The sequence below is a fragment of the Lampetra fluviatilis genome, chromosome 10 (assembly GCF_964198595.1).
Source record: "Lampetra fluviatilis chromosome 10, kcLamFluv1.1, whole genome shotgun sequence".
NCBI lineage: Eukaryota > Metazoa > Chordata > Hyperoartia > Petromyzontiformes > Petromyzontidae > Lampetra > Lampetra fluviatilis.
This window is the reverse complement of record NC_136284.1, coordinates 11,168,970-11,195,022: the sequence shown is the minus strand read 5'-3', so window position 1 is coordinate 11,195,022 and position 26,053 is coordinate 11,168,970. Positions and strand designations below refer to the sequence as shown.

The 26,053-nt window shown below is 47.0% G+C and overlaps 1 protein-coding gene across 2 annotated transcripts in view; it reads right to left on the bottom strand.

The window, feature by feature from the left end:
• The window catches only part of NPHP3 (nephrocystin 3), a 52,755-nt gene extending 28,907 nt beyond the window's left edge, over nucleotides 1–23,848 (bottom strand). Inside the window, exons 1-17 of one of the 2 annotated variants that reach the window (XM_078860531.1) lie at nucleotides 23,754–23,848; nucleotides 23,387–23,474; nucleotides 20,850–20,930; nucleotides 20,238–20,605; nucleotides 19,129–19,254; nucleotides 17,739–17,913; nucleotides 14,513–14,638; nucleotides 12,581–12,714; nucleotides 8,725–8,885; nucleotides 7,993–8,170; nucleotides 6,359–6,430; nucleotides 5,491–5,859; nucleotides 4,199–4,302; nucleotides 2,888–3,002; nucleotides 2,241–2,384; nucleotides 1,409–1,506; nucleotides 59–161 (exon numbers count right to left, since the gene is read on the bottom strand). In XM_078860531.1, the coding sequence (XP_078716657.1) occupies nucleotides 59–161; nucleotides 1,409–1,506; nucleotides 2,241–2,384; nucleotides 2,888–3,002; nucleotides 4,199–4,302; nucleotides 5,491–5,859; nucleotides 6,359–6,430; nucleotides 7,993–8,170; nucleotides 8,725–8,885; nucleotides 12,581–12,714; nucleotides 14,513–14,638; nucleotides 17,739–17,913; nucleotides 19,129–19,254; nucleotides 20,238–20,573 (2,241 nt within the window). In that variant the 5' untranslated portion in view covers nucleotides 20,574–20,605; nucleotides 20,850–20,930; nucleotides 23,387–23,474; nucleotides 23,754–23,848. Of the gene's footprint in view, nucleotides 1–58; nucleotides 162–1,408; nucleotides 1,507–2,240; nucleotides 2,385–2,887; nucleotides 3,003–4,198; nucleotides 4,303–5,490; nucleotides 5,860–6,358; nucleotides 6,431–7,992; nucleotides 8,171–8,724; nucleotides 8,886–12,580; nucleotides 12,715–14,512; nucleotides 14,639–17,738; nucleotides 17,914–19,128; nucleotides 19,255–20,237; nucleotides 20,606–20,849; nucleotides 20,931–23,386; nucleotides 23,475–23,753 lie in introns of those variants that run through there. The other variant, XM_078860533.1, reaches the window with a different exon arrangement.
• Between the last annotated feature and the right edge of the window lie 2,205 nt (nucleotides 23,849–26,053).

Genomic DNA, 26,053 nt, shown 5'->3' with positions numbered 1-26,053 from the left:
CGTGGCCTACGCACGACGTGCAGAGCGAGCGAACATCGTGCACTGGGCCCTGTCCCACCTGGTGGTCGGTGAGGTTCAGTCCCACGGTGGAGCACTCCTTTTGGATGAGGGTCTTCACGTGGCTTGGGCTCAAGGCGTCCAGGTGAAGGGTGGGCCACAGCCTGCGGAGTGCGCGCACGCAACGTGACCGCACGCATGACAAACGTACGTAGGTCTTCTTGGTTCTTTCGGTAAAGTCACGTAGAAGGGAAGTAATAAAATAATACAAATAAAACATAATAAAATCAAATAATTCTCACGACGTTTCGTACGTAGGCTCGCGTCAGCCTACTTTTGTATAAATTAAACGTTTCGACCACCTTCGGAGGATTGTAGTCTCCATCAGAGACTCATGAGACACTGATCAGAGACTTAAAAAAACACTTAAAAAAATATGATATAAAAAAATTCAACTGGTGTGCCCCACGCCAAATTCCCAGCCGACTCATTCATGCTACTGATATGGGTGCAGATATATGGAGCACACACGAGCACCAGTACACATTGACGCAAGTCGGTGTCTTTTTTTTTAACAGAGCCAATTGGCTGCTTACTGTCATGACCAAGATGTTTTATATCTGCCCATATGTCCGTGTGGTCATCAGAGGGCACTTCGCATGCTTTCAATAAAAATATACAACTCCCTAACCCAATCACACAACTCATCAAGACCAATGGCCACGCCATGTGTATTTGTTAGCCAAGAGAAGCAATTAGTTCCTGAGGAGTATTTTCATTAAAATAAATTAACCATGAGCTGCGTAGGTTTTTCGAGGAGACCGCTCAACTGAAGTCGCAAACTTTCAAATGAGGAGAAAGTCCTGCGAGGACAACTTGATAGTTCACAAAATGTCATTGCCCAGAGGGTAGGCCTTTTCTTGAGAGTTTGCAGATTAGTGGATGAAAAGGGGAAATATTAAGTTCATTGTTGTGGCGATGCATGGGTAGATGGCACATTCAAACATTATGAGTGGATTTTTTCAAAGTAATCTGATGAATCTTCTTGGTTCTTTCGGTAAAGTCACGTAGAAGGAAAATAATAAAGTAATAAAAATAAAACATAATAAAATAATTATTTTATTATGTTTTATTTGTATAATTATTTTATTATGTTGTATTTTTATTACTTTATTATTTTCCTTCTACGTGACTTTACCGAAAGAACCAAGAAGATGAATCCCTGCAGTCACGAAAGCTTTACATCGAAACTTTATCTGATGAAGCTAACGTGGGCTATTTAAAACACGTGTGGACTCCGATGCGAGACTGAGTCCTCTAACCACAGCGCCATCCAGTCGGGGGTAATTTTTTTGATCAGCCCTAACGGGGGGCGGCTTCCGCCCACTTGAATCAGCGCCCGTGGCAGTACCTCCAGGGCTGAGGACACGTCTCCACGTTGACGGAGACCACCACCCTCAGGTTGACAGGCAGGGGGTCGATGAGCCACGGCAGGTGCCTCTCCGCATGCTGCCGCACAGATGGCAACACCGGCGAGCACAATCACGACATTGGTAACCGACGATCGACGACAAACCGCCATCGTCTCCTCGAGGCGTGCTGCTCTCCGAAATGTACCAACGGACTGGAAACGAGACTATTATTTATTTTATTGGGAATAATAAAACAAAATTGAACAGTTGAAGGATTTAATAAACAACTTAAAATGTCGATATGTTTAATGGACGAGGTATGTGGCATATAACCTCCTGCATCGTTAACATTCTCCTCCTACTCATCTGCCTCCTTCACCCCAGCTTCATACCTTCCACCTCGTTATTCTACTTCCTCCCTCCCCCTCCTCCCTCCTCGTTCCCCTCCTCCTCCCCCTCCTCCTCTGCCTCCTCATCACCCTCCTCCCTCCTCGTTCCCCTCCTCCTCCTCCTCCTCCCCCTCCTCCTCCCCCTCCTCATCCCCCTCCTCCTTCCTCGTTCCCCTCCTCCTCCCCCTCCTCCTCCCCCTCCTCATCCCCCTCCTCGTTCCCCTCCTCCTCCTCCTCCCCCTCCTCCTCCTCCTCCCCCTCCTCATCCCCCTCCTCCCCCTCCTCATCCCCCTCCTCCCTTCTCCCTCCTCCTGCCCCTCCGCCATCACCACGTTCCTCCTCCCACGCCTCTCCCCTCCTCCTTCCTCGTCGTCCCCCGTCGTGTCCCTCGCGTCTACAGCGGGGGGGGGGGGGGGTCCCCGCTACGCGTCTCCCGAGAAACCTGAATGCGGTCGATGGAGTCGATGAGGAGGATGATGCAGCCCTGCCTCCTCGCCGACAGCCGCTCCAGCCAGGAGGGCAGCTCCTCCAGCAGCCGCGCGCCGTCGGGGCCCGCCACAGGCACCCACCACATGTGCTGCAGCAGCTGCAGCAGCAGCAGCACAGCGCACACGGCGGCGGTGACGGCTGTAATGCCGGCCCGCTGATCACTACAAACTGCGGGCAGTTTCTCGACTCGCAAACGTGACAATTTGTTCCCGGGACCCGTCCGCGAGTCGGAACACTGTAATGTGACCATGTTTAAATGCACATATGGTCGGCGTTTTTGAAATGTGTTACAGTTCAGTAAAAAGGGAAGCATTGTAAAACTCATAAAAATATAAAATATTGTGGATTTGCATGTAACACTGTATCACTCACCTTGACTGTGAGGCTCACCTTGACCATCACTCACCTTGACTATGAGACTCAACTTGACTATGAGACTCACTTTGACCATCACTCACCTTGATTATGAGACTCAACTTGACTATGAGACTCACTTTGACCATCACTCACCTTGACTATGAGACTCACCTTGACTACGAGACTCACCTTGACTATGAGACCCACTTTGACTATGAGACTCACCGTGACTGTGAGTCTCACCTTAACAATGAAGCGTCGAACCATGAGTGCGGGGTCTGCGCTCGAGGAGAAGGGCTGTCCGACGAGGTGGTAGAGCACCAGGCTACTGGGGGAGTGCGTCTGGAGCGTCTCTATCCTGCACCAGAATCAGCAGCCACAGCATCAGCATCAGCAGCAGCTGCATCGCTCACGCTAGCAGAAGTGTTAGCACCAAATTCAGAGCAATTCCCTGCTCAAATGAGCTGTGACGTGTCCTGCCCAAGCCCACGTACTTTTACAACATATGTGAGCTAAAAATATATTATTCTTCCACAGGCACGTGATTCGATACAGGTATCGTGATCACAAGAAGACGCTTGAAGTTATAAAGCAATGCATCGCTACGGTCATAGTGAATAGGACGTGGAAAGGAATTTGAGAGCTAGAACTGGACAAAAGGCATCGCAATCATTGCCATCACCAATGTTATGAGCAGCATCACCATCATCAGCAGCAACATCATAGCCATGATATATGCCTAACCCCATTGTCACCATTATCATGATTCATTTATTAGGCACCTTCTCACGAGGTTCGAGCCGCTAAGTGATATAAATGCGACAAGCAGATAGGTGGGAGCCGGCGATAAAACAGTCAAAAAATCTGACTTACAGCCGCAAGAATATGCATTATTGTCCAATAACCAAAATGCATTGCACGACGCGAAATGGGAGATTAACTTCACGGCATAGGAAGTCATGATGGAAACATTATGACAAAACAAATGCTCCACATTACATTCGACCATTACCGATAAAAAAAACACCTCCACAGGCCACCCCGTGATAGAAGACGCACTTGAGAGTACGCCCCCACCCTCACCGAGGTAGCGTTTGCGGCTGCATTTTAAACGCGGGGCATTGTAATTATTTATGGATTTAATTTCAAGTGGAAGAGGGGCTCCATAAACCAGGCGCTTAGACGAAAGCAGTGGGGGGGGGGGGTGGGCGGTGAAAAGAAAGGTCTGGCGAGAAAGAAGGCAGAGAGAGCTACATCGTCACCATCATAATAATTTATTGATTAATAATATATATACTTCAAATGAAGGTACATGCCTGAAATAATGTGTGTGTGGGAGATAATTGATTATTTATGATCGACGCCAAGTTATATGCCTATGTTACGTTTAGCCTTACAGCGCAAATGAAACTGTACAGTGGCAGCAGACCAAACGCCAAATAACACAACGGAGAGTGCCGACGCGAGCGACGAAGAATCGCGACCACAACTCGTAGAATTGCGAGTGGGGGCGAGTCGTCATGCATCGGATCGCCAATAGGCCGGCACACGCACCACTTGGCGAGCAGCAGGGACTTCCCAGACCCAGGGCCCCCGGACACGAGCAGAGGAGGAGTGGGGCCCGGGGTGGCCACCAGGTCGTGCAGCCTCTGCAGATACTGTCAAGGGACACGCGCGCGCACGGGAAGGAATTTAATGGAACAAATAAAAGCCTGAGTGCAGAGTTTGGCAAAAGTCTCTGGAGATCCGTGCATACCTTTTCTGTACAATTTAGGGAAGGCTGTACACATTACGGAGACTCTGCAAAGAAGGGAAATTGCTATGTTTGTTTACGTGCCAAGTGCGTGTGTCTGTGCGTGTGTCGGTAAACACGCATACATATACATTTTAGAAAGGGATTTCAAAATCATGCAATGGGTTCGAACGTGTTAGTTTAATATTACATTTAAAACTGTCATTCCTCTAAATATATTATGACATTTTCAGAGGAATGTAAAATAATTCAAACATTAAGCCAAAGATAATTGCATATATATAGCAAATTTTCACAAGCCGTGTGACTATTCCTCCTCCTATTCTTGGTTCTTTAGGTAAAGTCACGTAAAAGGGAAATAATAAAATAATACAAATTAAACAATAAATTTATCACGACGTTTCGATTGCAACACAATCAATCATCATTGTGTTGCAATCGAAACGTCGTGAGAATTGTATTATATATTTATGATTTCCCTTCTACGTGACTTTACCGAAAGAACCAAGAATATGAATCCCTGCAGTCACGAAAGATTTAAATCGAAATGTATTCCTCCTCCCTTAAACTTTGCAGTTACTTTACGTCGTATACTGAATGGAACTCTTAGCATGAATGCGAAAGGGCAGCATAATCTTCAGCAAGGGAATGTATGATTCACAGAACCCAAGGCAGGCCCAAGAGGCAGTTTGGACACACTCAGCACAGGGCAAGGATGAAGCACATGGGCACACATGGAGCACAAAGAACTAGGGTTGCCATTCATTGTCGTCCTTCCCCCGCACCTCCGATTAGCACGGTTGGCTACGTAGGGTGCGAAAGAAGTTCAACATACAAAGCGTTTACTTGTAATTCCTCCCCTCTTCCGGTTTTGTGGGATATTCTTCATTCCCCTTATACGTCCCAGTTTCTTCTACCTCAGGAGTGAGGTTGCGATCCTAGGCATTGCCCATACCCCCACGTAGCTCCCCGAAGTGGGAATGGGGGGGGGGGGGCAATGTGGTTCCACCTGGAGCTGTGGGAGGGGGGGGGGAAATCCTACATGAGACGCATGGGGGGACACAAGGACACGCGTGGGAAGCACGGAGCACACCTTCTCGAGCCCGAGCGGGAAGGACGCTTGGGCCGCCATCTGCAGGGCCTCCTGCTGCTCCTGCTCCAGGTGGCGGTCCCACAGCAAGTCGCCTGGTCCCTCCTCTTCGACTTCCCTCTCCTCATCTTCCTCCCCCTCGTCACTCTCGCCGTTGCCACCACCCGCACCGTTCGCAGCGTTTCCCCCGTCGCCGTTGCTCCCCTCTGTCCGCCCCGGTGCGGGAGAGGATGGCGGCCGCCCCCCGCCGCCGCCGCCGCCGTCCGTTGCGGGGGCCTTCGAGGGGGTTCCGGGGCTCTCGCCCACCCGGATCATCTTGGCACCGGCGGAAACCTTGTCGACGCCGCTGCCGTCCCTCCACCTCCGCAGCTCCTGACGGACGACAGAGAAGCACGTGGTGGGTGGACGCACGCACGCACGCACGCTCCCAAGTGCATGGGGGGGGGGGGGCGTGGCTCGCAGGTGGAGGTGTGTGTGTATGTCGTTGGGAGCGGTCGTGTATCGATGAGCGCGCCGCGCTACGGACCCGACGGCCCGAGTTCGATTCCCGCTCACGGTCAACACCCGGTGGCGATTATCTGAATCGGTCCTGGGCCTTCCCTAGGTTGACTCGGCCTCAATCGAGTACCTGGTGCGGTGTGTAAAAATATCGCCACTATAGGAAGACAAAGGCGGTCGGGCGTGGTGCTGGCCACTCACCCTCTCGTGTGCCGTGCCGGCCTTCATAAGTGCTACTCGCTAACAGAACTTCCCCCAACAGTCTGTTAAGGCTATATGGGAGATCTTTGTATTTGTATGTATGTTGAACTTATTTTGCACCGTACGTGCTGTGGGTGTTCGTGCTGCTCAGTGCACGTGTGATCATCCGTACCCGCTTAATGACTCTTCCAACGTGAGCCTGCAACCTCTCAATTCCTTCTTCCGGATCGCTGTACTCAATAACCTGGTGGCAGAAAGTTACGATGCTTTTAAAGGCACATTTGTTCTCTGAATGCTGCAGCACTGCCAATGTTTACGATCATTGTTATTCAAGTCTGGTGTATTACAATCAATAAACACACTCTCTTTCAAAGAGCAAACGGTGCTTAGCTGAAAGAAATGTGTGTGTAGATTATATCTTGTGAACAATGTGTATATATATATAAAATAGGGCCTCAGGTCCAAGATGATTAACTAGTTGAAGAATGTTTTGCTCATTAAAAGGCCAAGTACTAACCAGCATTTTGGAAAATATGAATCCAATGTAATAAAAACACATTCTTACATACAATAAAACCATACAACATTTAAGCTACACTCATACCTTCATAATTAAAAGAGTAACATACATTACATGAAACCAGAATTAGTGGAAACAAGATTTAGTCGCAACTCTGACAATTCAACTTGGAAAATGCACATAGTATAAATGCACATACTGATGGGGGTGTGGTCGAAAGCCTATAATCCAGAGCTTTGGAGACAAGGGTTGGTGGATCAGGTCAATTTGCAAAGCTCCCAAACCTGCTGGGTTGTGAGACCATCAGCAGAAAGCAGCACAATCCTGCGTTTGATTCCAGGCCACAGCGCACATCAATGGCTCGTGGTATCTGAAATGGTTCTGGGCCTCCCCGAGGCAGACTTGGCGAGATGTAAACGGGCGTCACGGTGACAGGATGTTAACTACCTCGTCTGCAACACAGGAGGTCGTAGGTTCGATCCCAACCCAGACGCCGGTTTAGTTGGAGTTTGCATTAAAATCAACCTGAGTTCAGAGTTGTTGGCTGCTATAAACTTCCACGTGATGAGCTATAATTTGCGGCCAAGTCGCTTCTGAAAAAGAGCTATGTAGCTCAGTGGGCCTAACCTGGTAAAGTAAAAATAATTTAGAGTTTATGACCGAGTCAAAAATATGTACCCGGCGCAATACGTAAACGTCAGCAAGTGGCCGGGCAAGATATGTGCCACACGACATCCTTGTGCGTTCTACCAGCCTTTAAAGGTGCTCATTAAGAGCACTTATCCCAAGAGTATACAAAGGTTACATGGGGAATCTTTGTCTGTATAATGCTCTGCCATTATGGATGGTACGTCCGACAAATCTCTAACGGGGGGGGGGGGTGGACACTAGAATTATCGTAAACATGAGCATATATGAACTACACTGTAGTCCGTAGTTGTGCTATTATCTACACTTCCGATTAGCACAGTTGGCTACGTATGATGCGAAAGAAATTCAACATTCATACGTACATTCGGGACTTGAAAGCCGGCCACATTCATCAAAGAGTTACTCAAAACGTGAAGACACAAAGCAGAGCAAAAATGATTATCAGTAAGTATGCAAATATATTTTGCCCACACGGTTACCGATCGGTTCCACATCCAAGGACAAGTGCATGTTCGAAGGCGTCACGTAATTTATGCGCGTGCGTGGTTTTCCTGCGCTGCTTAAGTTTTTGCACGTCGCGCTTCGTCTCGTTGCAAGCGCAGGCCAGGGCCCCAGGGGCCTCCGCTCACTCTGACCTGCTGGGCTGCGTTCGTCGCGGCTAGACTCGCAACCAGAGCCCCGGGCGAGTCCGCGTCTCCCTTCGCCGCATCCCCCCTCCCGTCCGCCCCTCCTCCCACCCAGCGGGCGATGGCGAGCGGCCTCGACGCCTCCGCCTGCCGAAGGGAAGCCTCCTCGCAGTCCTCCGCCACGCACCTTCAGCGCGGCAGCAACCGGAGGAGAAAGGGTTATGACGAACCGAGCCAAGGAGGTGGCCGGGCAGGCTCAGAGGGTCAGGGCGCTGAGACGGCACCGCTGAGATCATGGGTTTGAATCAAGTCGGCCAAGTGCAATTTCACCGGTTCTCCGATGTATGTGTGCACTAAAATACATTCGTCGCCATTGTGTTGGCTCTGTGCAGGCACGGGGTCCGAGAAGATGTGCTCACCCCGACCCAAGTTGATCCCTCAAGGGGTTTTAAACCTACGACCTTACGAATGAGGATCAACTTATTACCAACGGCACAAACTGGCCGGATAGGGATGAAGATTTTTATGAAAATGTAATTCAGGGTGAGACCTGAGGTCAAGGATCAGGGTGAGATATAAGGGCAGGATGAAGGACAAGAGCTTAGCATGAAGAATTAAGCACACATTTGGGCATTGTATATAGTTCTGGGAAATAATTTGGCATATAATAATCGTTCCACACACACGTGACGCATTTTAACAACGGCACTGATTCGAAGGCAGTGCTCGTGGGGGACTCACGCCGGCACGGAGCGGCCCAGGAAGAGAAGGAGGAGCGCTGCGCCGGCGATCTCCCTCCTGCGGCTCTCGCGCAGCGCCTTCTGCTCCGCGCCGCCAAAGCTCACGGCCACCAAGAAGTGTCCCCGCGCCTCGCACGCGCTCTGCAGCTCGGGAACGGCTCGCTGCAGACGCACGCATGCAAAGACAAATGCCTTAACATGCTGCTCGGTCACGCGCTGTTAGCGAGCACCTATGAAGGCCTGGCATGGGGCACACGAGGGGGTGGGTGGCCAGCACCACGTCCGGCCGCCTTTGTCTCCCCAGTGCCGATGTTTTCCCACAGTCACACGCACACACACACACACACGCACGAATACAATACGCTCAATTAGCATGAACGGACAGTCCCTGTGCATGACCACAAACGCGAATATAAAAACTAATTCAGAATGAATGCACACAGGACGCACAAACGCTGAGACATATATATACACACATATGTATACACACATTCAGCCACGAGCACAAACATGAATATAACAAAGATCCTCCATAAAGCCTTAGTAGACTGTAAGGGCAAGTGCTGTTAGCGAGGACCTATGAAGGCCGGAACGATACACGAGGGGGTGGGTGGCCAGCACCACGCCCGACCGCCTTTGTCTCCTCAGTGGCAATGTTGACACACCGCACCAGGTACTCATTTGAGGCTGAGTTGACCTAGGGAGGCCCAGGAACGGTTCAGATAATCGTCACTGGTGTTGGCCGTGAGCGGGAATTGAACCCGGGTCGCCGGATTCATAGCGCAGCACGCTAACCGCTAGACCACCGCTCACACACATAAATAAATACAAAATGTAACAAACACAAGAACACGCATGCAATCAGATGCACAAACACGTGAACATATATAGAACACAAGGGAACACGCGCACACATATGAAAACAAACACACATGAATACGATCACAGCAACACAGAATCACAGTCGCATGCGTACACACGCACCCACATCGAATGGATACTCTCATAATTTGCATACGAATATAAAAAAAAACACACTCACACTTGTACTCACATGAAACCTCTAACACACAAACACTTATCACTTACCTCTCAATGCAACTGACAATGACACATGCATTAACGCTGCACGGGTTAATGCCGCTGGGTTCACGCGCATGCGGCTGCAGGGTACAATTTAACCAAGTAAATATAAAAACCCAATTCAGTGTTAAATGAGCCACACTCAAGTGAGAATCGAGAGAGCACCGCGGTTTCTGGAGCTGCCAAGCAGAGATAGCCCATGGACATTGAAGAGGTTGCGAAGTGGGGCCAGGCCGGGTCACATGGCAGCCCATAGTGCGAGCTTCCGAAAAGAATCTGCCTTTCTTTAAAAAAAGACTACGAGCCTGGAATAGAACGTTGTATTTAGATCTATATATCTACCTACTGCATGCAAATGAAAAGGCATATGATGATGTATACCCCTCCCCCCCTCTACTCTGATGCACAGAATTGTCAAAAACATTTATAATTTTATCCATCTCATTTGCATCACTTATCATTTGTTGCGTCTCGCTCATGCAACCTTGTTTAACCGAAGTGTAGCATTTCCATGCCATTCGCGCCCGCTGTGAATCATCGATTAGCACGCAAATTATTTGATGAATGTGCCGTGACTTTAATAGATCAATGCATATTAAATAGTTTCAATTATAATCAGTTCTACTGGGAAAATTATTTTTGAACAATCGTAGGTATCCTATAATTCTTCCTATTCCATTGCAATACAGCCTAGAGTCGCAGTTCCGATAATCGACATCAACTCACTATCTGATCTTATCCAAATGAACCTTATGGCGGTACCCCGGGGTAGCATAGTACCCCGGCTCTCGCATAATGTCCGTGATGCAGTCACTGTTAGTCTGTTGATGGTCGGCGATGCGGCAATCAACTCATCTCGATGAGCTGTACTCGATGCACCACTACGGTGCGTACGCGAGCGTTCAGGGTTTGAGCGCAATCGTCCTCGCTGCGTTTCGACGAGTAGCACTGATTTCGGATTGATTGGTACCCCAGTCGCGGAGTTAAGTGCAGCCCTGGACATAATAGTGTCCCAGAAATAAAATATTTAATTGCCTCGGCCATTTTGTATTATTTCGTACCCCAGGGTACCGACATAAGGATAAAATCTAACAACAACAAATTGTGACAAGGCGTTGGGCTTGGTGCACAACCACAATCAACAATGGCCATTCATCTCTCTTGAGACAAGACGAAGCAAAGCTACCGCCCAAAACGTCACCTATTATAGATTTCCGCCCGCCCCCTCCCCTCCTTTTGGGGCAGTGTTATTGATGAATGCGTTGAGTCTTTGTTATTTGAATGTGCCCTACGTGTGGGTTCAGAGTTGAGGCCTGAAGTGGCTTGTTTACGAAATGCTGCATGCAGGAGGGAGGAGCTATTGTCACTACTCTGCTTAACAGCGCCACTCTCACACATTGCGAGCTTCAGCTGTCCTCAGTCGACCTTATAAAAAAAAACGCACAAAAACCAATAAACCCCCAATGCCTAAGAGCAATTTTTTCCTTTTCTTATATATCCCATTTATACTGTGTACCGCTTGTTTTTTTTTGGTTCAATCTTATTTTTATTCGGCTCATTTTTCACTCCCAAAAGGCTGACGTCCTTCACACTTCACAGACTTTACACCTTAAGAGAGATTGATGAGTGCAAAAGAATTAACGTACAAATATTCAAAACTCTCGCATTTATCACAAAATCTGTCCAAGGAGGTGGCTGTTTTTTTTTTCGCAGGGTCACAATGTTGCACATGATAAGTAGCCGGCAGTTTGAGGGCCAGGTTACTGGCTGGTACAGAATACCGAGCGAACGCCTCCACCAACGGTTCAAGCCCCAAGTGGCCCCCAGGCTAAGATGGGTTTCATGTGCGGCATGTTTGATGGTGTCAACCCAGACGCTGACAAACGCACAACAACAAGCGCCCCCACCTCTCCCCGCTCTTCCCACTGCCCCTACCCCTCCCAACATAAATCTGCATTCGCACTTCATCTGACTGCGCCCAACAGCTACGCGGGAACAAAGACAGTGTCAGACCGAGAGTCGGCAGTGGTACCCGACAGCTAAAGCATGCCCTCTATAGATCAGATAAGAGACGCTTGCTGGGCGCGATAGTGGGTGAAGTTCAGTTAGGTCGCGATCGATATTTTCCTGCTCCCTGTGCCTTTGTTGACAATATGGGGTACTCCGATGAGACACGCAAAGAAATATCTACGTGACATTCCTATGACAACAAGAATAAAAAATATCGTAAGAGCCATTTGATTTATTTTTAGAACATTATTATAAAATAAAAACATCACCCGTGATGATGATAATGATTAGAGGTGTAACAATGCGTCGATTAACAGTGTTTCTTAAGCTCATGAGAACATGCATAAGATTTTCTTGCACAAGAATCAATGCTTTAAAATGCATATATGTTAAAGGTAATGGGTTCGCATGACCCCTCCAGCCACGAGAGACATGCACCGCAGTGTAAAAAAAAAATTGGATTCTTAAATCAATCGTGACCCTCAACTGTGACAATCATTTGTATCTTGACACCCCGAATGAAGATTCTATTCTTGCATATGGAAATATGGTCAGAAGCTAAATGCCAATGTCGAGGTCTCGGTGGGAGACAGTAGCCTTATTATGGCTCACCTAAAATGTGTCTTCGTGTTACCTTATACAAAACTAATACCATCATGTAGGCGAAATGGATGTTGCTAATTCAAATCCCAATGATGACAACAATTAATGGGCGACAGTGCTCGTGGTACGGGTTGAATGATGAATGATGGGTGCTCGCTTACGGCCACGAAGAGATCGGCGTGTTGCTGTGTGTCCGGACAGCTCATGATGTAGCAGCGGAGAGTGTTGTTGTGTGGAGCGTGGCTGCCGGAGGAGGGCCCATGCAGAAGCCCACTCAGCGCAGAGTTCCAGTCATCTGGGAGAGCGAGCGAGGAGAGGCAAATGTGAGATATCATCATTGCCATCGTACAACGGTGTATTGAAATATAAATATTGTTATAATATATACCTTTAACAAGGTGATTCTGACCTTCTGTTATCAAGGTGTAATGACATAAGTTAGACGATCATGGTAAAATGTAAAACATATTCATGAATAGCGTTGTGAACTGACGGTACTGAAACAAACAACCAATTTTATTTGGTGAACAAATTTGATGGCTACTGCTATAAACACATCACCATTTGTTCCATAAAACACCTTCCGCGTGTCAACAAAGGCTCCAGGTGCACACGGAAATCTGTGCCCATTGGCAACGATCATCTGTTTTTTATAAATATCATAGTGTTGTGACATGATTCACAATTTGCAACTGAGCACTTCGGCATAGCACGGTCAGAATAAATGCCTTAAACATGTTTTTTTTAATTATTATTTATTCAAATATTTGTAAACAGATACATTTGGCATTGATCTTAATATAAAGGGGCACACTTCAACGGTAAAATACATTTGTAATATTCTATCGGCAGCTTTAAGTCTCGGGTCATTTCCGTTACCATGGCAAAATCGTCAAGCTAATCATGTTGCTATGGCGACACGTTTAACATTTGCCTGCTGCCGTGGCTTTACGAGGCGACTCCTACAGGTCCACTTGTTTCATTAGGACATTAATTAATGCGCATTATTGAATGGCATGTTGTAATTTGACAGCAAGGCAGGCGTAGGGGGGATCATTGACTAGGCCCGCATACCTAAACGTCACGCAAGAGGGCTATTTCAATCGCCCGTTAACCGCAGACCATTTCTCGACTGATGACGCGAGTCAACGCTTGCCGCTACTTTTGTTCAGTGTTGATTGCGTCCATGGTTTATCAGTGTGCTTCACTGTGAACTGTCATAGATTTCAGAATGTCACGCAGCTCGCGACAAAATGACAACTTCACCGTGGTAATGGATATTATATTAGTCTAAAAGATGGTGGAAGGCTCTTATCAATATATTTTGCCGTAGGGTACAAGTGTACCCATTTGTAATAATTGTAATGCCTGAGGGATATTTTAGGACTACAGTTTAATCCAAATATATAAACAAACAACCAAAAACACACTCATCCAAGTGCAATCGTATGCAGTGGTCTAGCCAATACAATTGGCATATTTCAATATTTTAAAGAACACAAGATAATAATGAGTCATTATCTATTGACTGCTGGATACATTGCCTATACTCTCATTAGAACCAATAATTACATTTTTATACAATTCAAACTTAAATAAATGTAATCCCCAAACTCCAAAGCCACTAGAATGCATGTGCCTTGTACCATGGTCTCACAATATATTTTTAAGGAATCCCCACATACTTTGTAGTTAATTCTGCCCTAACTATACAGAGTTCACAAGTTATGAATTAAAAAAATGTGATGTGTGTGTCACAGTGTAGAGGCAGCCAGTGGGCGGGTGGGCAGGTGAGCGGGTGGGCAGGTGAGCGGGTGGGCGAGCGGGCGGGCAGGTGAGCGGGTGGGCAGGTGAGCGGGTGGGCAGGTGAGCGGGTGGGCAGGTGAGCGGGCGGGCAGGTGAGCGGGTGGGCAGGTGAGCGGGTGGGCAGGCGAGCAGGCGGGCAGGTGAGCGGGTGGGCAGGTGAGCGGGTGGGCAAGCGAGCGGGCGGGCAGGTGAGCGGGCGGGCAGGTGAGTGGGTGGGCAAGCGAGCAGGCTGTCAGGTGAGCAGACGGGCGGGTGGACCCGTGGGTAGGTGGATGGGGAGGGCTCACCACGGTTGACGCTGGTGAAAGTTCCTTCCAGGTCGACGAGGCTGTGTGCCAGCTCTGGCCCTCTCATGGAGTTGGCGAGCAGCACCATGCTGCCCATCGACGGATGGCTCCCCATCACCGCCGACCCTGCGCCACAAGACAGCTACATGTGAGCTCTAAGCACGTTTTATCTCTTTTCATTTTTCTACTTCCCAACCAAAATTTAAAGCATGTATGCATTCCCTCTGTCGGTCCATCCATGCGTAACGGAGGGGGGGGGAGGTGAGGCATGATGAAGCATGTAAAGATGATCGAATATTGACCAAACTGTGGTATAATGTTCTGCTGCTGTTAGGGATTTCCCCTTTTGAAAACCGGCCAAATTTATAAAAGGCTTTACCAAAACTTGCAGGCAAGCTACCTGTCAGCCTGTCCTGAATGCTTCCTGATGGCTTCTGTACTGCTAATGAAATACTTCTGAAGATACACATGTGTTGAAAAGCTTTAGATAAGCCATGTAAATGCATTATTTCCTTAACTTGTTTATCTTTTTTCCCAACCAATTTATTCCACTTGTGCCATAAGCAGCATGTCACGACAACAAAGAATCCATCAGAAAATCTCATAGAGAGGCATACTCCATAGGTCAGAAAAGAGGACTTATCTTAATAAATCCTTTAAGCAGCAAATGTATTCTTAATGCAGCAGTGGGTGCACTTTCATATGCTCTCTGCTATGGGGATTTCACGTGTCAGTCACACCAATATTTTATTTTATAATCAAAGTGGAAATATATCCATATCATGCACAAATCAAAATAGCATGTACAAATCAAACTTACTCTTTGGTTCTTTCGGTAAAGTCACGAAAGCTTCAAATCAAGAAATCTAACTTAATGTTTTTTTTTGTGCAGTTATTTAGTGACCAGATAGACCATCAATAATCGTCTTAGTTTAAAGCAATATTTGTGATATTTGCGTTCCTCGTCGCCAGCCTCGATAGTGGAAGCCTTCTCGCTGTAACCCCACAACAGAGAGCACAGCGGTAGTCTGGCAGGCAAGGGCTCTCCAATAAGACACCGTGTGACCGCTTTGCCAGTTGTCCCATTCGATGAACTTCTTTAATATTCTTTGGGTCTTTTGGTAAAGTCACATAGGTAGGTTCAAAGAAAATATTTTTGGTTAAAAAAAAATATTTTTGAACCTATCTACGTGACTTTACCGAAAGACCCAAAGAATATGAATTCCTGCAGTCACGAAAGCTTTAAGTCAAGATTGAACTTCTTTAAATTTCCCATATCCAAGTCACCCGTTCTTCCGTTGTTGACCGTATGTCCCCTCTGTCCTATGATACAATAGAATGCATATTCACATAGCATCCAGATGCGAGTACATCTCAAGACGTTGGATAATGGCGCTGATAATCATGCTCAGCCATTGTCAATCCACTGTTGGATGAAGGCCTCGCCAAATCGCCGCCGTCTCCCATGTAACGATCCACCTAGCACCTACACTAATAAACATAAACATTAAGGATGGGATTTTGTGTCCCAGCATTGGTGACTGGGCTGTGACCAATGTAACATGAATTTAAGTTCCTAAACGTATCAACTAGTTTACATTGTGTGCCACGTTTTCCCCTGCCTTTTAATGTTGTGCACCAGGTCAACGTACTCTATGTATATACGATGTGTGTAGCAAGCAAAGCATATCTAAAACCTAATTCATGGGAGTGACATTTTCAAAATTTGGTTCCGTACAGATTGATTAAGAAATCAAGGTCACAATCATATTAAACGTGTTTATCAATAATGAGTTCAAGATTATACATTTTATATATATAAAAATTCACAAATGCTCGCATACGCACAGCATTCCCTGACCTGAAATATAAGCTGAGAAAATGCAATGGCAAAATAGAACTTGCCTTAGGATCAGGTAGGTAAGGGGTTCATTAGATTCCGACTCCGATTATGACGTTATCAATTATTTATTTACTCTAAATCATTTTTCCCTCAGGATGTGGAGCCTGGGAATCCAGTTTTGCGCTGCTACTGTCACAGAAAAACAATGATTTTATTGCAGATAAGCAGATATTCTATCCATTTATTTCTTAATTTAAAATATTCCAAATTTGCATTGCCTCTTAAAGATGACTTTTTGAATAAACATTTCAGTCATTACATTGTTGAGTTTAAAATATAGGCAACATATCCCTCTACGGGATAATTCAGCATGTCATATATTTAATATATATTTTTTAATAATTATTTATAAATGAATGTGTGTTATCAGACCGATAAGAAAGTGATTTCAATGGTAGGCAGCTGTCAAAGTGAACTCAGATTAGAAGCATTTTGAAGTTGTCATCACGGGTAAATTATGGTAATGTGAAAGACAATGTACATTCGTGATATAAAGACAAGAAACATACAAATGTCATTCCATTTATTGTAGCATGTCATTTTTATATGCAGTAAATAAACAAATAACCTCTAAGTAGTAGCACATTCTAGAAACACTTCCAAATCACGTGCTTAAAAACGAACATATTCACACGTATTGAACGCTGCAAAAGACATGGTTATGAAGTCATGAAAATGCACTCAATGTTCAACGTAGAACCTCTAAAAAAAACAGGTCACCAGATGGCTCAGTGGTCAGAAGACCGAGATGGCACTGCTGAGACTTGAGTTCGATTCCAGGTTTCATTGCCCGTGATTATGTATTTATGTATTTTGAACTTTGTTCCCAACCGTGCGTAGCCAACTGTGGTAATGGTGCAGGGTAAGGACAACAAACTAAACAAATAAAGTAGTTCTGATAAAATTACTTTTCAATCTGGATTCAACGAGATTCTTAGGTGTAGTGAGTCGATGGCTATTACAATGCACAAAATACACATATCTATTACACTTGGTTGTTTGCTTAATTTGGCTATATTTATGTTCTAAATTAAATCCCACAAACAAAACATTTGTTATTAGAGAGAGAGAATTCGATATCGTGAGGGTGGAAAGGTTCAGCATCCATTTCTTGAAAGGATCTCGTAAGTAGCTGTGATATTTCTAACTCCGGGCTGTTCTCTAATATGGGGCGCGATGCACCGCTCTGCGAGAGTTCCGAATGGGAAACACGTCTCATGGCACGATGCCGATGGCGCCACTGGTATACGACTGTGATAAACCTGCAGCAAAGACAACAACAAAAAGCCACACGCGTATCGATCTCTCCATAATTAATCTCACCGGCCACATCCGTGCGAGTCTCGTCCCCGTCCGAGTCACCGCCCTCGCAGGCCGGTGCGGCGGAGCCGGCGCCGCCAACCCCAGTGGAGGCCTGCAGGCGCTGGAGCCGCCCCTCCAAGTCCCGCTTGGCCCTCAGCAGATCCTGAACCTCCTTCTCCTTGGCCTCGCGGAATATCTGCAGCGGCAATGGCGCTCGTCAGCCTACGGACCCCGCGGTCGCAGTGATCCAATCCAATGTGGGCCCACTCGTAAATGAGCCATGATATTTCCATTAGATACATTTTATTGATGGTATAAATACTGCGATTTGAGAAGGGGTGTCATTGTGTGCCACCGTCATGGGCAATTCAGAAATGTATGCACGATTGGTACATTTACATGTTATGCTATTCTTATTGCTCTTTTCATCTGCAGCTATACTAAGCTTTATTGTTAATGAATTAAAATTGATGGTTATGCCCATGGTAAATGCATTAAATAATTTTATAATCATTTACAATATATGCAAATTATATGTTCAAAGTTACATTCAGTCGAAATAGGCAAACGAGAAGGCACACATACGAAACTATGCAAACGAGTGAAGAAGTGGGATTGTTTTTTTTAATCAAATCTCCATTCCAAATGATGACACTTCCTCTCCCTCTGATTGGAGTAAATCATTCCATACCTGCAAAGCACCACAGGGCTGATCTCAGGTCAAGATGCTGAATTCCAACACATGCCGTGACAAGCACAGTGAGACTAACCTATCCTGGGCATTGACACAATCTGACACTTCAGTCAATGATGTCCATTTATCCCCACTATTCTCTGCACTGACATCAATATCAAATAAAAGCCATCTGCCGTGCAGAAATATATATGCCTCCTCATGACTATTGCACAAAGTGTTCTGGTTATTGAGGTCAAGAGTATGTGAAATGGTTTCAGGACTTACAGGCCTATTTGAAATAATAGCAATAATAAGGCATTATCTGGGACCTTATGAATATGATTCAAAGACTGAAATTTGCACAAACGATTCCACCTTGTATCTAGATCTCAACAGATAATAGAAACAATAATTCAACTTGGATTTGTATAAACATGACAGTGGCTGAGCGAAATTGTTCCCAAAGCAAGAATTACTGCCGATTAAATAATGTACCAATGGCAGGTCAAATAAGACGACAACAGACGCTTAGAGAATGGAGTTCCTCTCAGCATGAATTATTACTCCATACATAAATAATTGAGGGAAAATAACAACACTTCAAGAGACAAAATAACGTATGCATGACTTCTTTTCTACAACTTCTCCACCCCTTGTCACCGCTCATAATGAAAGGTTAATTAGCAAAGGGACAGTGAGATTGGGGCAGGAGTGACACGCAGGCAATGACATCACCTTGAACTGGCGTTGAACCTTGTCCCGGTCTTGCTGAAATGAGGCCGCTCGTTCCATGGCCTGGTCTCGGCCCTCAAGAGCCGCCTCCTTCTCCACGCGAAGCTTCTGGCAGCTCTTCTGCAGCGCCTGCACAGACAGGCAGGAGGCAGGCAGGCAGGTGCACATGTTGGGCATGTGGGTGGACAAGTAAGTGAACACTTGCGCATTCTCATGAATCCAGCCCATCACGAATACGCACACATAGTAAGCTCTATGGAATCACACTTTTTAAGTATGTTGCAAATCTGACTGGATTGATCCCGAACATCTGCCGGTAATTGATTCTGGGTCTTCGGGCTGGAGACCCCCGAAACTGCACTGGTCATCTCGCTGCACAAGGTATAGTAGATAACTATGGCCTGCAGATCGTATACAGCATCGATTGGCGTCCATTGAGGCTGGTAGACACTGATTAGAGAGATACGATGGAGCGGATTGGTGCAGAGTATTGTTGACGAGTAGGCATCCTTGTAAATAATGATAGCCCATGTAACTCGTCTCATATCGAGGTCCTGATCGAATACAATTTACACTTCCAAAGGTAGTCAGGCAGGTAGTTAGCTAGGAAGGTAAGCAGTTAGGTAACTAGGCAGGTATAAATGCTGATAGCTATGTGGCAGGCAGGCAGTCTCAAAGGTAGGCAGACAGGTATGCTGTACAGACAATATCAAGGTGAAATGAAATTGTGAATTCAGAGATCTTATAGTTAAACATTGAGTTGATCAAAAAAAGAGATGATGTGACATGTTATCAGCTCATGAGATGGCAAGACAGAAAAAATGTGAGACATTGCAATTAAAAAATTATGGAATTATGAGATGATTATTTAATGAGATGAGACATGACATTATATGATGATGACGTGAAGAGACAATGACACGATGGGCGAACGATACTGTAATAATATAATTAGATTTATTTATACGATGGGATGATGGCACGATTGAGATTATGATTTGATGCGATAATGGGATGGCGACATGAGGGAAAGGCGCTACAATGACAAGATGACGTGAAGACGTGGTGGGACAATGAGGTGACCGAAAGGCAAGTCCACTGAGACCGTTCACCTGCAGCTCCGCACGCAGCCGCTTGTTCTCCGAGTCGAGCTTCTCCTCCTTGCGCTTCATGTCGGCCACCTCATTGCTCTTCGTCACGCGGAAGATCTCGTACTCCTTGCGCAGGCGCTCCAGCTCGGGCGCCAGCTCCAGGTCCACGACGGAGGTCACCGAGCGGAAGGAGGCCCCCTTGAAGCGGCGTGCCGACCCCACCGAGCGGAGCCGCGCGTTGGGCACCAGCTTTTGCCGTGGCTTCATCTCGATGGGGATCTCGGTGCAGCCGCGGCTGGCCAGGCCTGGCGGGGCCAGCTCCGCGCCACCCGGCGTCAGCGACGAGCCCGTGCCCATCTGATGGCACAGCGCGGGGCTCAACGCCCACGCTGTTCCGATGCAAGAATAAAAAAACACAAAAACAAGGACATCACACACAGGTGACATTTATATAATTTCGCGAGCTTTGGCACCGTCTCGCTTTCGTGGCCGCATCCATAATTGTAGTCGGTTTTGCCGCGGTGGAGGAGGAATGGCCTGCAATCCACGCGCTCTCTCTTCACTTTGTCTGAACATGCACTGTTGTGCACTCTTCCTGCTGGTATTCGTGTGATATCTCGTGCGTCGACTCACCGAAGGAAGTGTGATGGTGACCGAGCTTTTACTTCTCTCCATAAAACATGTGTTTTTCACCGCTCTCCAGATCCGATCACACTGTGTGAAAAAGAAAGCTGCATTTTGTAAAGGGGTGTGAACCAATCAGATTCAAAGACAATGCATACATTATCAGAGTATGTTCTTTGTTTGCATTGTGACCACAAGTATTGTGGTTAATGCAGACATGATTCCTTATAAAAGTTTCAGTTTGGTGTTTTAACATCTTTACACTTGTTTTGTTGCCAGAAAAAAGGAGGAAACCTATTCTCATATCTTGCAAAGCAGTGCATCACGAGTAATAAGAGAAATGTTCGTGCCAGCGGATATCAAAGAAGTACTTTTTTATACTTTTCAAGTGACCCTTAAATCCAGTGGCGGCTCCTGCAAAATCTCTCAGGGGGGGCAAATGTCTGGATGATTGATAAGGATAAGGTCCACCCATGCAATGGATAAATTAACAGCTTAAGCATGTAAAGGCAACTTCACTTCTTTAATATTAATGAAAAATAAAGTGACTCTTACAATACATCTTGTTTGTTTCTATACTCACTATTAAAACAAACCACTCAAGTTTATTTTATTAAAGATTCCACTAGGTGGCGACAAATTATATTGTTGGATGAAACGTGCTTACGTATGATGACGTAAGCACGTATGATGACGTAAGCACGTTAGGGCGAGCCCTCCCGGAAGCCATAGAGAATGCATTGCAGCGCCCCCGTTCGAAAAAAAACATCTTTGAATGTAAGTCTATGGGACCACTCGGGGCGATTCTCAGCTGGAGGGAAATCGCCCAAAAAGAGGCGGTACTCCACAGAACGTAGCATGACGCTGATTGGACTATATCCAGAGGCACAGTGACGGCTAGCATGACTCTGTGGTTGAATGACATTGGTGGTGCGTCGCCCAATCACCCTAATGAAGAAACCGCCCCTGCTTAAATCCACAAACGATATGGAAAGCAATGTCCCATTCAACGTTCAGCGCATAAGAGTTTTGTCATTGTGGAAGCTAAACTTAGCCAAATTTGGTGCAGAACCAATTTAAAGTATGCTTTCTTTCGTACAGTCAATGGTGATTAGGCTGAGACCATCACAGGCAGCTGCATGGGTTCAGTAGTTTGCATTGTTTAACAACGTTTGAGCACATGATTGATATCATCACATCCCATATTCACAAACGCACAAGGGACCCGCGTTCACACCAGTTCATGAATGCCTAATGGATAAGCCACGTAAGGGAAGGGTAATTCAATTCCTAAATGTGTAAGAGTGGATAGGCATCTGTTACTAACCAGATGAGAAACCCAGCGAGACCGCATCTTTCAAAGAGTGACAAGTCTAATCCTACGGGTAAGCAGTAATGAGAAAACACGCACTCATTCGTCACTCTCAGTGTCCCATAACAGAAATATATATTTAGACGTTTCCGGCAAGGGCCACACTTCCAGACCGAGCAAGGTGCACGTTTTCACAAGAGAGCCCAGGGTTATTATGAGTAACCCTCACTGAAGAGGTGACGCAGGGGAGATGGTAGTTGCCGTAGTGACTACATTATCAGCTCAGGGGGCCCCCAACATTTGATTTGAGAAAAATGAAATTAAAACGTGGAATGTAAAAGAAAGCATTTCATTTTTGTAAAAAAAACCCATATTAAACTGGGTTTTAAATAAGTGTTGTTGTTCGTATACACTTAGTTCAACACGTAGCAAGCTTTCGCGACCAATATCATCCATAAGAGTTGTTTTGGGTTAGATCGCGTAAATATATGTGTCGTTAAAACCCGCCACCACCCGACACAGCCAACGAGTAAGGGTTGTCACGTAAACAGAACGTGGCAATTCGTCACTAGTACAGCACACCGTTGTGTTGGAGAGTAAACCCACAACATTTACAATCTGAGTACGACGTTTCACCAGTAATTACAACCGGCTTCATCAGGCGACAGCCAGATTTGTGGAGTAAGTCCACCTGTTTCGTTCCTGATATCGAGGCGTAGATGTGGTGACCACGCTTCTGCGCTCTTGCACAAAGTGGTGGTGGGGGGGGGGTTACTGAGTCAACGCACATTATGCATGTGCATTATGCGAGCCCTATGATCTTGTCTTTCCTGCCTAATGTGTGTATTCAATTACACATATTATTAGGTTGTTTCGGTAAAGTCACGTGCTGTGACTGTTCCACCTGAAGAGGGAAGCTTGTGTTGATTCCGAAACGTCGTGATTTTTATTATATTTTACTTTTATTAATTTTAATTTTTACCTACGTGACTTTACCGAAAAAAACCTAAGAATATGAATCCTTGCCGTCACGAAAGCTTCAAATCTAGAATCAATTACACATCTCGTGGGCGTTGACGAGGAGGGGGGGGGCGGGCAACTCGTAGCTGTGGCCACCAGGGGGTGGTCAAGGCACCCACCCCCCTGCCCCCACGCTCGTTACGCGACTGGGACCGGGCCACCAGTGACAGTAATTAGTAGAAGTTGGTCGAAGTTGGTCGAAGTTATTAGTCACCCCGAGTGAGGCCGTGTTGACACCACCACGCCGTCAGCGCGGTGCAGCGAACACGGCACCTGAGCGTTCACTTCCGCTGAACTGTACACTGCGCAGCGTGGGAAAAAACAAAAATGAACAAACAATAAACACGCGAACTAGGGTTAGTTAGCGTTACAATCCCATCGCGGGTGAACACTTGCCAGAGACCAACCCGTACAAAGTCAGAGACGCGCGCTGATGCACTAAGGGACGGACACGTGGCCTCTAAAGACGACGCGCGTGGCTGGAAGCTACAGAACGACACAACAGCAGCAGCAGCAGCAACTCTGCGAGTGTGTATGAGTGTATGTGTGTGTGTGGCCCTTGACTACCCCCCTGGGATCACCTCTTCATCGCCCCGAGAGGATGACCACGATGATTATGACGTGACGACACTTCCTGCGGTGTGACTCGCGTTTAACCCGCGCCTCCCTCCAGCCATTGTCCACAGACCTCGCGAGCTTGGCATCTCGCACCCACCCACCCCTCCCACTTCCGTCCACTCCCTCCCTCACTTCTGTCCCCCCACCTCTTTCCCCCCACCTCCACCCCCCACCTCTGCCCCTCCCACCTCTGTCCTCCCACCTCTGTCCCCCCCCACCTCCCCCACCACCGTCCACTCACCCCCACATCTGTCCACCCCCCCACCTCTGCCCCCCCCCACCTCTGTCCACCCCCCCCACCTCTGCCCCCCCCACCTCTGTCCCCCCCCCACCTCCACTCCCCCCACCTCTGCCCCCCCCCCACTTCTGCCCCCCCACCTCCGTCCCCCCACCTCTGTCCCCCCACCTTTGTCCCCCCCCCATCTCTGTCCCCCCACCTCCCCCCCACACCTCCACCCCCCCACCTCCCCCCCACACCTCCCCCCACCGCCAACCCCCCCACCTCCACCTCCCACACCTCCACCCCCCACACCTCCACCCCCCCATCCTCCATCCACCTTTGTGCGCCTCCTTGCGCATGAACATTCACCAGACGGCGCGTGGCTTGTGGCACGTGGCGCTTGTGTTGTGACCGAGACTGTTGGCGATCTCCCTGCGGGAGTGATCACGACGAGTTGTGAAGCTCTCTCTCTCTGTGCGTTTTGTTGTCTCGCACTTGTCCAGTAAGGGGCAGGTCAGCACGTGACAACAACAAACGATGCGAAAGCATGACGAGTGCAAAGCGTATAGGAAAGTTAAGGAAATCGTAACTTTGCTTTTTGTTTAGGGGCCGTTCATAAATGACGTCACGCACCTAGGGGTGGGGGGGAGGGGGGTCAGACATTTGTGACGATGTTTGACGAGTGGGGGGATTTGAGAAATGTGACGTCACATCAAAATGCGCAACTTTAAATAAATATAGACAACACGTTCTACTTAATTAAACAGACGTTTTAATAAATGTTTTCTCCTACAACATCAGAATGCAGCGCCACATTAAATACGCACTACAATGACAATAGTTTCAAGCGATTTGAAGCATGTTTTATATATATTTGGGGGGGGGGGGGGTAGAGCTTTGTGACGTAATATTTGAGGGGGAGGGTCTGACTTTTTATGACGCCGTTTGACGAAGGGGGGGGGGTAAAAAAATCTACAAAATTGCGTGACGTCATTTATGGACGGCCCCTAAGGGGCAGGTCAGAACGTGACAACAACAAACGCTGCAAAAGCATGACGAGTGCAAAGCGTAGGAAAGTTAAGGAAATCGTAACTTTGCTTTTTGTTGATCTCACCAGGTAAAGCCCACTGAGCTGGAATACCTGGGTTTTCGGTATTCCAGGGAGATGAAGGCGGCCAGGCATGGTGCTAACCACTCTTCCGTAGGGTCCACGTGTAGTAGCTTGATGGGTGACATGGGATGCACACATAGGTGAGACAGACGAGGTGTAAGAAGCGAGAGTGATGAGGCGGGGAGAGGTGAGCGGTGCGAGGTTTTGCATGCCAGGGAGCTCAGCCTTCTACGCCAGGTGGCGGTAGAGTTCTATTCGCTGAGCCTGGAAGAGGTTTAACACAAAATCGATATTCTTAGGTTTTTTCGGTAAAGTCACGTAGGTAAAAAATTTAAAATAATAAAAGTAAAATTAAAAAATCACGACGTTTCGGAGGCAACACAAGCTTCCGTCTTCACCTGAAGACGGAGGCTTGTGTTGCCTCCGAAACGTGACTTTACCGAAAAAACCTAAGAATATGAATCCTTGCAGTCACAAAAGCTTCAAATCTAGAACAAAATCGTTACACAGTTTAACACCCAGTGGCAGGATTTCGCGACCAATGTCATCCATGATAGAGTGTTTTTTGGGGGTTAGATCGCGTAAATATATAAATGTGTCGTTAAAACCCGCCACTACCCGACACAGGCAACTAGTAAGGGTTGTCACGTAAACAGAACGTGGCCAATTCGTTACTCGTACAGCCAAGCCACAACAGCCAGATTGGCTGTCGCCTGATGAAGCTAGTTGTAATTACTGGCGAAACGGCGTACTCAATTCATCAATTGTAAATGTTGTGGCTAGGCTCTCCAACACACCGGGTGTGCTGTACTAGTGACGAATTGCCACTTTCTGTTTACGTGACAACCCTAACTGATTGGCTGTGTCGGGTGGTGGCGGGTTTAACGACACATTCATATATTTACGCGATCTAACTCAAAACACCTCTATTA